The 15,411-nt window shown below is 30.1% G+C and overlaps 1 protein-coding gene across 2 annotated transcripts; it reads right to left on the bottom strand.

Moving 5' to 3' along the window:
• Positions 1 to 759: 759 nt before the first annotated feature.
• On the bottom strand, positions 760 to 13,455 carry LOC143071754 (protein fem-1 homolog A-like). Of its 2 annotated transcripts, none has more exons than XM_076246303.1 (3): positions 13,395 to 13,455; positions 7,820 to 9,136; positions 760 to 7,279 (listed from the first exon to the last, which is right to left on the bottom strand). In XM_076246303.1, exons 2-3 carry the CDS (start codon positions 9,128 to 9,130, stop codon positions 6,620 to 6,622), a joined length of 1,971 nt encoding a protein of 656 aa, XP_076102418.1. In that variant the 5' UTR covers positions 9,131 to 9,136; positions 13,395 to 13,455; the 3' UTR covers positions 760 to 6,619. The 2 variants fall into 2 exon arrangements, with proteins under 2 accessions (XP_076102418.1, XP_076102419.1); XM_076246304.1 differs by lacking the exon at positions 13,395 to 13,455 and adding an exon at positions 13,125 to 13,350.
• Between the last annotated feature and the right edge of the window lie 1,956 nt (positions 13,456 to 15,411).

Here is a 15,411-nt window from a genome sequence, read left to right as displayed (position 1 = left end):
TTACTAAGATTTCAACCCATATCTATAAAAACTTCATGGAATCGGCATCTGGAGTCTTTTGTGTGTTTTATTTTTGCTCTTTATTGATTTTTGTCCAAGTGCACTTTTTCCATTTCCTCTTTTAAAATAAAACAAATCTTAAACACGTACAGAATTAATATTTGACCTTGGCTTAAGATTAAAAATCAATTATTTCAATTTAAAAGCATTATGCTTTATTTACACAGTTCATATTCCTATTTGTATCGATGGATGTTTAGCAACCAACAATCAATCAATATATGTTTTAAAAGGGGAAATCTCCATATTTTGTTGAAAATATTCTACATTGTTTTGAATGCTTCAATGTTGAGGGTATGCAACATCATTAAAATGTGAGGTGGCAAAAAGTGAAATTACAAAGAGACTGAACTTCGTAGAATATTCAAAACAAAGTCTACAATCAAGTGACAAAATCAACAGCCCAAACACATCAAATAAATGGAAAACAACTGTCACATTTCTGACTTGGTACAATCATTTATCTTATGAAGAAAATGTTGAATTACAGCTGGTTTCAGGCTAGCTAAACCTCTCACTTATATGACAGTCAAATAAAATTCCATTTCTGACTTGGTACAAGCATTTTCTTATGTAGAAGATGGTGAATTACACCTGGTTTCAAAGCTAGCTAAAACTCTCACTTGTATGACAGTCCAATAAAATTACATCATATTGACAATGATGTGTGAACAAAACGAACATTCTTGAAAGAACAAATTTTCATAATTGTTTTTAACTTTATTATGAATCATGTAATGGATTATAAATGTATGGTATAATAAATAACATCCAACAGTTATATAGCAAAACAACAATCAAAACAAAGAAATGTTAGAAAAAGATAGAACAATAATTTAAATACTCATTTGTAAAAACAATTAAATCACTGCATACACATTGATGAATACCTGGTATCAGATGAATGATGTATTGTAAAACAGGGTTGTTACTGTTGATATGTTGTATGCATACATAATAGTACTCAGTTTTACATTGTCTTGTGTATTTCAATAAAAAGAGCAATTCATCACCAATCCCTTCATCCAAAAAAAAACAAAAATGTGTTACAAAAAATTGATACTTTTAAAAGGTATATAGAAATAACAAGTGAAACTGAGAGCTACTGCTCACTGATGATACCCCCGCCGCAAGTGGATAATATTAATAGTGTAAAAATATGCAAGTGTTTGGTAAACAGGAAGTTGTCGAGTGATGAATCTGAAAATGCATCACACGGGGTATAGCTGACTTATATAAATACTGAATCCAAATTTCAGAAATCCTTGTATTGTAGTTCCTGAGAAAAATGCGACGAAAAATATTCATGGGATGGACGGACTGACGGACTGATGGAAGGACAGACAGAGGTAAAACAGTATACCCCCCCTTTTTTAAAGCGGGGGTATAAAAAATAAAAAATTTCATTAGGTCAAATTGGTCAACATATGAATTGTATTGGAAATTTTCTAACAGACTTTAATTTTGAATCTCTGTTATTTGCAGATTGTTTTCATTGATATCAGTGATCTTCCTATTAAATACTTAAACTGCACATGTACAAATGTATGTTATTACACAAAAAAAGATAATCCATTTATTTTTGATAACTCAATCTTAGTATAAGAATAATCTTAAACAAGAAAAACCATCAACACGTTAAATGACATTGTAGATTGTTACTGTAAAAGGCAAGGGTGCATGCACCAGAACAAAAGGTAAGGCATAAAAACAAGTGTGAAAATGGTAATGAGCATCATGAACAAAAAGTATTTGAGCTGGCCCTTTGAAAACAGATGAAATGAAATAACGATATAGGACAATCTCCTTTAGTGTCAGTCCACAAAAAAGAATTATACCAATTGCCTGAAAATTCTATATAAAGATTCCTGCATTTAAGAGTAATATCCACATTCAAATGTTCAAAATTTTCAGATTCTAATTTCCACAATAAAAAAAACCAATGGATCATTTCATCAATCTTGAAAGCAAAATACCACACAGATTAAGGACACAGGACATATCTTAATCTTTTTTGATTTTATTTAACACTTTAAAACAATTAACCTAAAACCAGTTTCAAGACAAGACCAGATAATTTCACAATTAAATTTTCAAATACATGGGAAATATGTCCAATAATACTTTCTTCCTGGTAAAAGTTCAATCAAATCCTTAATAAGTATACACTTTAACAACACCATGACCATGTGCGACTTCAAATTTTTTTTCCTCCAAAATACTTAATATTCTTAAATATAGAATTGATAAGCATGTGATGAAGAGGTCATTTTCTGAAATGAAGGTTTTCTAAAAAACAAAGAAATTTAAGCAATTGTTTTGAAAAAGAGAATCTCCCAGATGAAATTTATTTTAGGGCTTGCATTTCCTATTAAGTTATCCTTGATAGAGGGTTGCTGCTTATAAGCACACTAATTGGTTTGAATGGTAAAGTTGAAATCATTTCTTTGAAAGATTTGGGAAGCCATCATGATTTGGTTGACAGTTATGCAGTATCTGTGGCACAGATGATCACATGTATGCTCCATAGCAACAACACATTCCCCTTTAAGGTGGTATGGGAGTCTAAATTAATAAGGATAGAATTTGTTCATACTTTGCCAAAACGTAGTATCTATTGATATATGTTCAAAAATATAATAAAAATGATAGGTCACCGCGCATTTTCTCAAGTTACAGGTCATGACAAAATGACACATTTCGTATGGATTATACAGGAAAAAACAGCATTTTGTGATTAGAAGCTAAACTAAATAATAGAATTGTAAAATAAAATACGAGAAGATAGCTTTTAGAAAATGGTTTGAGAATATCAAAAGAAAAGATAGGGTCACTGTGCGGTTTTTTCCATCTAGAATTCAAAATAGCAAAATTCCATGTAGATTCCTTCAGAAAATGCACTTTTTCAGAGTTACCTCCCCTTAAAATGCAGTTTCAAAATACATAAAAAAAATCAAGCTAAAATAATTTACACTGGTAAAAATATTAATTATTATAAGTTATATTCAGGAGTGGAGCAGGACGTAGCATTTTGGAGCACCTGTTTTTAACCCTGGTTTTTGGTGTTTCAAGTTCTAGTTTTCTGTGTAGAGTTTTGTGGACTTGTTTGACTTTTGTAATTCTTTTCTTGGCTATTGACTGAGATTTTTCTGACTAATGGTTATGATTTCCACCTTAGTTTTATGAAGCAATATTGATTCCAAATGGGTACAAGTTACAAATATCTGACACCAGCTTCACACTGGGAAACACACAACATTACACTGTGAAACAATGTAAAATTGAATTATTAATCCTTATTTTACTCAAATATTAACTAATGAATGCATGATTATAAATGATAATTATATGTAATGGAGTATCAACAATAAACAAAGAATTTAAAAATACATTCACTTCAAAGTTGATCTCATTCTTAATCACTTGACACCTCTCTATATTAAAAGTATCTATTATAAGTATCAGCCGCTCTTTTCACCAAAAAATCTTTGGAATAAAATACTATTAAGCCATATACATTTCAGTATTACTTTTGATCAATTTTAATCTTAAGATTTTTTGGTAAAAAGAGTCGCAGGCTACATGTTTGACAACAGTGAGGACAACTGTTACATACATGTATTAATACAGATTTTCGTATTATTTAAACATTTTCAATTTTAACTTTCTTATCAAAGCATTTTACTGAGGTCCAATGTCATCCACCTCGATCGTTTTATAGCTTAATTATCTCAGTGTATATTGGTACTTAGAACACAATTTTAAAGTTGGTTGATTTTTTAAGTTTACTTCTTTATAAATTATACTAATTACATATAATCAATAATTGTTGGACCTGTTTAGTGTCATGATTTGATTTGGGACAGGGGGGAAGATAAAGCTTAAAAGCCAAAAAAATTAAACATTAGGTGATTATTCTTCATTAGTTTTATCTTTTCAGTTTAAAGCTTGAACATTATATCTGATAGATAGGATCAAGTTTCCTTATCCATGAAAATGAAAGGGAAAAAAAATGTTTTTTCACATATTCATTACTTATTGTAAAATATAAGAACATATTTTTTTTTATAAATCTGACTTCTGATTCTTAACAAGATTAAATTATTTTTACATTTTTTAAAAAGAACTTAGCCAGCACTTGGAAAATATTAAGAGCACACAATAGTTACTTTTACACTTACATGACTAAATTCAATGTATGAAAATACATGTACAGTTATAGCTCGATGTATATATAGAACACAAGAGTTACTTTTACATGTACAGTTATTACCAATGTGTTTTCAACTGATTGGGCAGAGCTTACGTTTCATATGCATAAGGACAGTCTAATTGAAGATATGTTTGATAAGGATGATTGCCGTTATAATTTATATTACTGATTTCTAATCACCTATCAGTGTAAAAATATTATAGAATAATGTTATATTCAGATTTTACAACTGCTGTCGTTATGGTTTTACTTTCATATCCACAAATTCTAAAATGTAAGAATTTTTACTTGTTTTTAAACTTCGCTTTTCAAGAAAATTAACGGTTGCATCTCATTATTTATTTTGCAAAAAAACATATAGTGTTTACATATTTTAACCAGATCAATGACCATAACTGGACACTTCATTGATGAGTTTATTCCAAAACACCTGTCTATAGATAGACTGGTCTATAATGAGCCAACCGGTTAAACTCCGCCCAGTCAAGTGAAATAAATCAAGTTATATAGCTCAATGAATAGCACACAAGAGTTACTGTTACACAAAATTAAAAGTAGTAAACACATGTACATGTATGGCTCAATATATAGCACACACAAGTTATTTTTACACTTAAAAACTTATGAAAATACATGTTTGGCTCAATGTATAGCACACAAGAGTTTCTGTTACACTAAATGAAAAGTAAGTTAATACATGTATATGTATAAGTATGGCTTAATAAATAGCACACAAAATTTACTTTTAAACTTCAATAGTAAAAACACATGTACATGTTTGGCTCAATATAATATAACACACACAAGTTACTGTTACACTTATTTAAATGTATAAAAATTAAAATACATGTATATATGTAAGACTCAATTGACACGATAGCACAGTTTTACTTGAAAATTAATGAGTAAGCACTTGAGTTGAACATCAAAATGACAGTCCAGCAACATCTATTCTTCTATGAAAACATGCATTTTTGAATAAAAGTGGAAGAACTTTCAAGTAAGTACTAAATATAATACCATTTAAGGATTTGTAATGACAAAACCAAATTGCCTGGCCATGGTTTAGTCAAAGCACTAGAAAAGTTGCAAAAATGATTCAATAAACTTAATAAAAAACTGTCTTACAAATGAAACAAGTGAACTTGGGACACATTTATAAAATTTATATTTACTCAAATGTTTGTCACCAACTAAAATAAATTATATTTCAAATGTGTTCAGCATTATTCAAAAACAAATTCTGCTGATTTCTGCATCATGTCTATTTAATTTTACCAACCATCATAATTGCATCATGCAGAATTTCTCCGTTTTTTCTTAAGGGTCACAAAACAAATCATTAACAATAGTCATACAAAAGAAAATGCATTGTGATTGTTTAACACATATTCTAGATCACATGAAATGTAGATTACTTCTTGAATATCTATTTTGATTTTCTATAATACAGGTATATACTAACTCTAAGGATGCATGAAGGTTCTACTCTAATGTTAAAGACCAATGCCTGAAAATAAGGTTCTACTCTGAAGTACAGGGTTGTGTCTGACACCTACATTTTACTCTGGAAGAAAGGAATATGTCTGACAACTAAGTTCTACTGTGAAGTAAAATGTCATGCCTGAAAGCTGGGTTCTACTCTAAAGTAACAGTTATGCCTGACAACTAGATTCTATTTTGAGGTAAAAGATTATGCCTGACAACATGGACAAAAAGATTCTTCTCTCATGACTCTGAAGAAAATGGTTTTGTCTCACAACTAGGTTCTACTCTGATTAGTAATGTGGTAAGTTTGATAACTAGGTTCCACTCTGAACTGAAATGCTCAATCTGATAATAACAAAATGCAACTTGATTATTCTGTTAGGGCAGGGAAGTATGTACAGTACTATGCCTGATAGCAGCATAACAAAAGTATTTCTTCTCATCTATCATATGATATACATTGTAATGCCATATTACACAAAATGGTAACGTTAAGCATATACAGAGATTAGAAAACAAGGTACTAAGCATGCTAAGGGAAGGCATGGGAACACATTGCCAGAAACTTTTAACTGAAAAACTTCTAGTATACAAACAAACTCTTCCATTTTAAAAATATTTGAAATTTGACAAAAATAATTGGTGGAATTTCTTTAGGGAAAACGCAATACACTACAAGTATGAGTCAAAAATATCTCATGAATGTGATTTTTTAAAACTTATGAACATCCCTTAATCAAGTTTTATCTTTATAAGTTTATATAGTTGTGTCAATCTTGAAAAAACTTTCAACCTATCTGGCTCTAATATGCTTTTGTTAAAATGTTATTTTCATTAATGAAGAACGTTTATTTTCTGTTATCCATGCATTTGAATAAAAGGCAGTAAACAAACAGGGACTTCCCCTTCATAAGATAGTTTATGTTTCATGATAGACTCCGCAGCAAGACATTTTAATGTTTGGTATTGTAAAGGACACACTGGGAGACCTGCATGTTGCAGTAAGATCAGAGCACTTTGACCTTCAGCATTGTGAATGTCAACATGAGCATCATTCTGTAACAAGCAATCTAAAATCCCTTCATTTTGGAGCTCTGAATATGTTAAAAACTTGATACTGTTATGAAGAGCGGTGTTTCTCTTACCGTCAACAGCATTTATGTCAATGCCACATGATATCAAAATCTCCACAACTGATAGGGTTGGAAAGGGGGAATAAAATTCCTCACTAGTAAGAGAAATCTTAGGATCAACAGACAAATGTAGTAGACTTCCACCTTCCTGTCCTCTTGGGTCTTGTAGGATTAAATGATGAACTGCTTTTCTGAACTCAAAATTTTGTGGTGATGTTTTGTCTAATCTGGCCATTAGATGTATGACATGAAGAGAAAGTTGAAGTAATAGTTGGAAATCTTCATTCCCCTTGTTATTGCCTTTAGAATTCTTTAAAGATTCTTGTCCACTTATTATCTGTGCTACCAACATCTCAAATACGTCTTGAGCATCTTCTACTTTCACCTACAAACCAAATCATAATCATTTTTGTAATATTTAATGCAATTTGAATATTGTTTAAATTATAATAAACTTGGTGTATACTTTATGGTAATAGTGATGTAGTTTAGTTGTTCAAATTTGAATATTGCAATCATAATAAATTCTGAAATACATGTTAGTTTTGTTAAATTATTCATGTTTAAGTTTATCATTGACTAAAAAACAAACCTTCATGTACATGTATATATAATTAATTAACCAAAGTTTTTCTACAGGCCATAGCTAAAAATAATTTACATTGTAGCTACCAGAATACTGACACTGTATGCATAACAAATTCTTACATTCTTTTCAAAATACAAAGGCTATTATAATGTTTCAATGTTAACATGGTTAACATGTACATGATGAATAGCAAAAACAAAATTTGGATTGAATATTCCTGCAAAAATCTTAATAAAAAGCATCTTTTTTAAAGTAGCTCTCATTGCAGTTGAGACCAAATAAATCAAACGATGCAATCTTGAAAAATGCATCTGCTCAGAAAGCTAATTAAATTACCTTTTCTTCTGTAGTTCCTGACTCTAACTCCACTTGCATTTCCCAGAATAACTTTACCAAAGCCTGCACAGTGAACAAACATTCGTGTGTCAATGGGTCATTCTTACGATGTCTCAATATGTATGTATACTTCCATAGATCTACACACCGCTGGTACCGATGAGTATCTGCATATACAGCACCCCTGTACATCAGGCCAAAAGTAACATCTTTGTGGCATGGCCCTAAAATTCTTTCTCTTATCAATAGAGCCTGCATGTACACGTCATCAGGATCAATGATACGATGAAGTTCTTGGAGACTGTTAGGTTCACGAGCATGCAGATAGGCATAGTTTGTATCAGATGGCAATTCCTTGAGGAGTGGGTTATTCTCATCTTGATAACGAATCTTCATAGATTCTTGCCACATAGCTAAGCCACCTACAATATCATGGACTTCATCAACCAGATTAGCCCCTAACAATTCATAGGCATGGGCAGATTTTTCCAATGTTTGATCTGTTATTTCCAGTATATATTTCACAATAGATTTGTAACCTCTCAAAGCGGCAGTTTGGAGAGCATCATCACCAAAATCATTTTTAGCAGTATGGTCAGAACCGTACTTCAAAAGCACCTTGACTGTGTCTAGTCTTCCTTCTCTAATGGCATAGTGTAAAGCAAGGTTACCAGAATTGTCCTTGGCATTCACATCCACTCCCTTAGATAAAAGGAACACACATAATTCCTCACTTTGTACCGAGTTTATCAGACAAGTGCCTCCATTTATGTTTGGTTTATGTATGTTAGCTCCATGTTCGACAAGAATTTTTACAATAGAGATATTTGTCATGAAACAAGCTGACCTAACAGGAGTTGATTGTGTATCTGAAGCACTGTTTATATCAGCACCATGCTCAACTAAAGCTTTCACAACTTCTAATTTATTAGCTACTGCTGAACACCATAAAGGTGATACTTCATGTCGAGAATGATCTAATTCTACCTCATAAATTCCTTTCAGTTCCTTATCTGCTCCACAATCATCTAGTAAATAATTTACTATGTGAACCCGACCTTTCAGGCTAGAAATGAACAAGGCACCACTTCCATTTATTTTATGATTAACAATGGTTGTCCTTTGTTGTTTAGAAAATTTTCGTAGTGTGACTTTGAGCTTGCTTAGTTTATCATCGTGTATACAGTTATGAACTATAGAGGCATACCACGGAACATCAACATCATCAGTTCGTACAGATGTACAGGCTAAATTAGACATCTTGTGTGCCCCTTCTTGAAAATGTCTGAAAAAGGATTTCTTCTCTGTCATGTCATCCTGAAAATAAAACATATACAAAAAAAATAAAAAAAGATGCTTTGGAATGCCCTGTATTTCACACCAGGTAAATCAGTATGTTTTATTGATCTGTGTATATAATGTCTCTTCTTTATGGTGTTTGCCAATAACTTTTCTTGAACATTTTACATTAAGCAATCAGGAGAATAACTGAAATATCATAAGTCATTAAAAATCACTTATTTAAGTACATGTAGCAAATTCAAAATTTTGTCATTTTACACCAAAATTTTAAACATATACATGTAGGTTTTACATTATAAATATCTTAATCAGGCAAGTGATTGATTTTTCTCATTTAAAAAAGTTAACATTTTGTAGTAGACCGAAATCAAAGTGATGGATATCACTCATGGAAAAATTTGAAGAGTAGTTTGGATTATTTCATATTAAGGTATGGTGGGGACAAAAGAACATAAATAAAGCAATATTGCTGAAAATTCTTCTAGTAAATGTTACCAACTACTCTTATAAGACATAAGCTAAGAACATTAAAGTGTCAACAAAAATAATCTTAAAATGTTGTTTTGGGGAATTTTGTAAGTTAAAACATAGGTTATATGACATGGAAGGTTAAAAGTTGTAGATTGCCTTTTGATCAATTTATATTTTTCAGAACAGGGCATTGAAAATGTACTTTTTCAAGGTAAACAAATTAAAAAACTTATTTTATTGAAATGTGGAGTTTTTCTTGATTGCAAAAATATATATATTCACTTCTTATAAAAATTCAATTGACTAAAATATTATAGACATAATGATTGATGGGAAATAAACTAATAAAAAATGGTTTGTTATAATCAAAAGTTTTTTTTTTTTTTAAACTGTTTCAAACCAATTACTGATAAAAAATAAATAAGTGAACTAACCTAAATTGTTGATTAATTGCAGATGATTATTTAAAATTTATCAAATAAATCATAGGCCTTACTTGAATACCTTTTATATATTCATACTTATATTTATATTTCATTTTTTTTTAAAGATCTTGTTATTAAATCCTTAATCAATCATTAATCTTTCAGACATAATTTACAGATTCACTTTATGTAATGTAGATCAAAAGTAATATGCAATAAATAAATCTATCATCCTTATATATCAAACATCTAATATATACATTTGTGTATTCAATTATGAGGTCAAATATTCATTGATATTTGTTTATTGGGATGTATATTGAAGCATATATTGATAAGTAATGTGGTCAATTTGATTGACAGTTTAGGAGGTGGGGCATTGTAATTAAAGGTCCACCTTGTCCCTGAATGGTTGATGATAATGACGTTGTCAATCATCTAGTATTGTATCAATACTCAATTACATGTACCTAATCAATATGTTCAAAAAGAAGCCTTTCCATCAACACACCTTAATGACATACATTCTTATATATATATATATATTTTTATTCTCAATAAACCATATACATAGGTATAGAGAAGACATGCAATTATGTACAATATTTACAACAAGACAGAACAAACAAAATAGTTGCTAAGACAATATATGAAGTCCATTTTAGCCAGGAGCACATACACCTGTGTTCATAATCTTTATGAATTTACATAATTTAATCAATACAGATTTGTTTTTGAAGACATAATCTGTTTGTATTTGACAATATTTGCATTTTTTAAATAATAATGTGACAGACAATGCTTCTTGTTTTCTTCAAAGTATTTACATTCTAATATATAATGCAATTCATCACCAATATCATTTTGTTACATAGAAGACATATTCTATTGTTTCTAACTATATTGTTCCATCTACCCTGTTCTTGAATGAACTGCTCCAAAAATATACCCATTTGTTTACAGTTTATATGTATATTATGTGCATATACATGAGAACTATAGGGAACTATATTTCAGTGTGAATACATTTAGTAATAGTAGCTAACCTGTCGTGTTGTTAGGAAGGCCAGTGCATAAGGAAAGATTTAGAACAAGTTCCAATCTTTCCAAAAACAAATGTTGCTTACATCCATATTCTATTGGTCTCTGTTGGACAGCTCACTGTCTAATTGGCATTCATACCACATAACCCTTAACCAAATATTATATGTGTCATCAAAACTTGTGGAAAGCTGCAATTTCAAGGTTAGATACATTTTTTTTGTACATTGTAGCTTGTCAGATTAGGCTTTGTTACATTTATTGAGCTACATACATATGTTCAACAAATTACCTCTATTTAAAATTCATACTTGCCATACTTATACTGACCCTTTTTGCAAATTTAATGTGTTTTCAAAACAAATGTTCATCTATTTTGAATAATTTCTTGAAATTTTTTTTATATCAGTAATATTTTAGAAAATAAAAGAGATATAAATGAATTATTTTTACGATTTATAGTAAAATTCAATGAGCAAAAGAGTAATGTAAAATTTTACATAAACCTTAAATGTTTTAATTGAACTGTTAAATTAATTAGGATAATGTATTTAGTATCGTTTAAATGTTGATAGCATTGGTATGCATGTATTGTTTGTTAATATCTGCTGGAAAAAGTTTTCTTTATTTATGATTATATTACCCAATTCAAGGAAGTCTGACAAAGATCAACTTAACACATATAGACACAGATATGAGAAAACAATATCAATTTTACAAAGTATATTGCATGTACATGTAGAAACATTGTAGATTAATATCAGATTTGAAATCAAATTAGAGAAAAACATAAGAAATACTGCATTAACACACATGGCCATCAAAGCTGTACTGTGAAGTCACTGGATATTTGCATTGGTTAATAACAATGTATTGATACTAATATTAGATGGATGTGTAATTATAGGTAGTAACAAGTGCATGTACATGTATATTTATGTTCTCATTTTAGTGTTCAGGTGATTTAAAAGGTGTTAACAGAAGATGTGACAGTATTCAGCAGTAATCATACATGTACATGTAGGACATCTTTACCATGTCATGCATATACAATTAAGATAAGTTTATTCCAAAAAAGGTACATGTACCTCAGGCCTCCATGACAATATAAATGTTTCAACAATAATTTAGTCAGAATAACATATACAGAAGGGAGTACTAGTCCAATGTAAAATAACGGTGTAATAAAAAAAACAAAACAATATAAGACAATTTCAAATGTTTAATTCTCTGCAGTAAGGATACATGTATTTGTAGCAGTGTGAACCAATTCAAGGGGAGACATTTTTTTTGTTTTTTGATCTGTTAATTATATAATTAATTGCTTGGCTGGAGGAGACATCAGACGACTCGTAAGAATTTGACCCTGTCTTAACAAGTAAAGCAAATATTGAAATAATACATTATTGGAAAATAGGGGCAATTATACGTGTTCATACATACATGTATGTAATTAAGAAATTCAATAAAAATACAGATTGTAAATATATTCATATTTCTTTTGCAAATAACATCTTGAAGATAACTTCATAAATCTTTTAATAGTCTGCAGGCGCGTAGCTCCCTATACGCTAACACACAGTTGCGTGCACATCGATTCGGCAAGAAAAAAAATAAATGCCAAAATAAAAATTTATAAATTAGTTATGGTTAAAGGAAACACATATGTGATATGTTGTCACTTTTTTAATTGATGAACTGTCATTAAATAACGGCATTTCAAAATAAACGTTTTATTGGAGATCATGTAAAAATTGGACAGTAACTTGTACATGTTGTATCTATTACCAGATTTGAATTTATTATACTCAGTCTAAAACGTGTAGTTTCGGAGCACATTTTACAGAGTACGGCTTATCTGTTTGCGATGTGATGTACATTGTACCAATCGACCATTAGATCTATCGAAACCCTTCAGATATAGAATTTCAAAAAGGGATTAAAACCTTTAGCTACCAACCACTCTTGACCAGTTAATCATTAAATTAAAGCAAGGGAAGACTGTACATGTACATATTAAATGTAGCATGTATATATAAAATAAATGTACTATCAATAATGCATACCACTCCATTGACACGTATTTCTGATCTTAATATGAGAGCTGGCTGTTTCTATCCGTGCAAGACCGTGCATACTTGTAAATAATCAGTGATCATGAGTCATTTGTCTGTCTAGCTGACACCAGTGACCAGGACCAAGACAAAGTCCAAATATTTTGGTCAAATTTAAGGATATCTTCTCAATTTCTCCGATTCCTGAACCTTCAAAACTACAGGAAGGACTATACACTGTTGTAAAATGTCCTTAACAATATTTTCTATTAAAACACCTACCCGATAATCTGTTATATTTATGAATAGAAAGTTGAAACCCAAAAGTCATGACAACCGGAAGTAGCTAATAACTAAATATAAATGATGCCCGGAGAAGGAGAGATTTTCCGCATTGATTTTTTGGACGTTCCACATTTGGTAACACGCAAAAAATGAGAAAACTTTAAAAATAAAAACAAAAAACGATAGTCCATACCTTAAACTGTAGTTTGAAAAATTATTAAAAATACATATGAAATAGAATATAGAATAGAATATTTCTATTTCCCAAATTACCGTGAAGGACATAAACTGATCAGATGTTTGCTATGATTGATTATTACAACAATAGACACCACAGTGCACATTTAGTTTATTAGCATTGGTCAGAATCAGAGCCAACAACAATATATATAGTGAATGCACAATAAAATAAAATTACATATGCATTATATGAATTAATTCTAAAATTATTTACTAGACTTGCCGGTACAAAAATGTATCAATATTCATTCCTGATCTCCTTAATTCAAATACTCTCCAATATAACAGCCCATTTTAAGTTTTCCATAAGAGATATATTGTATTGTGTCAAGAGCCTTACAAAGTTGGAAGATTTTCTTTTTTTTTCTTGAATTAAAACAAATGTTAGAAATGTATTGAAAAAAGTTCTCTTTTGATATAATAAAGGGCACTTTTTTGATTAAGAATAAGACTGTCTTTTTTAAAATCCTACTGTCTGAATTTTTTTTCTTATTTTAAAAAGAATCTTTTAAAGAAAAAAAAGTACCAAGCTTCCCCTTTTCTGAGTAAACTATTTGATACACTTTTCCAACACACCACACCCAACCAATTTTTACCATAATAATATGTGTAAATCATTACTTAAACAAAACTCTTTGCTTCACATTTTTTGTACTAAAAGAGTTGGTATGATTAACATATTGAATAAAATTATGGTTGCCATGAACACAATCTTTTATTTATCTTTTTTTTTTCATATTTGACAAATTAAAAAAAATCACATAAAACCGTTTTTTAAAAATCTTTTTTGTTTTTTGTTTTATCTTTTTAGCACAAATGTTAAACATGTTTGATGTTATGCTTAAAAAGAGTTGATATGATTTCCATTCAGAATAAAAATATATGGGCCATACATTAATGGTTGCCATGGAAACAGTCATTGATAAGTTTTCGTACTTGATGAATTTAAAAAAAAGATGTCTACAATAAAAAAGAAAACGTCATAGTTCCAAAAAAAAAAGAAGCTGATATGTTTTCTTGTCTAATGTAAATGATTATTTCACTTTCAAATATAAAATTGACAAAGTTTCTTTAATTATCTATTATCTATGATTTTCAAATTTAGTAAATGTTGACTTGTTCGGTAATAGGAATGACACAAAAGTACTATCCACAATCAATAATGTCAGACTGTATTCAATTCAAAACTCCTCATTAACAATTCGACAGATTTCAACGAAACTTTCAGATAATCTTCATAATGCTGCTGCAGCTGGCTGGACTGTTTAGGAGATAACTGTATTGTATTTTAAGCTTGGCCTTCGTAAAACGTAGATTTTACTGTCGCAAATTGAGTTTACCTAGCGACGCGGAGCGGAGATAGGTAAACGGATATTTGCGACAGTAAAATCAAGTTTTACGAAGGCCAAGCTTAAAATACAATACAGTTATCTCCATTCTAATGCCACATATTAAAATAAATGTCATTTGATCAATATTTTGGGTTAAAAATGGCATAAATGAAAAAGTCCGCGAAACTGTTGCATTGTCTTTAGCCTCTAAACAATGTGACGTCATGTGTTTACTCTGGATGTCAAACATGAATACTAGACACATATTTACTTTTCGTACGCTTCAGAATGGTTTCAATATAGACTAAAAGAAAATTTTGAGGCTCAAAATGTGTATATCTTGTTTATTTTTTGAGAAATTACATATCCCAGATTTCAAAATGGTGGCTTTCTTAGTTACGGACTGGTAGAACGTGGAATCTAACCCCTCAAAATATTTATCA

The sequence above is a fragment of the Mytilus galloprovincialis genome, chromosome 4, assembly GCF_965363235.1.
Source record: "Mytilus galloprovincialis chromosome 4, xbMytGall1.hap1.1, whole genome shotgun sequence".
Classification (NCBI taxonomy): Eukaryota; Metazoa; Mollusca; class Bivalvia; order Mytilida; family Mytilidae; genus Mytilus; species Mytilus galloprovincialis.
This window is presented reverse-complemented; position numbering and strand designations above follow the sequence as displayed.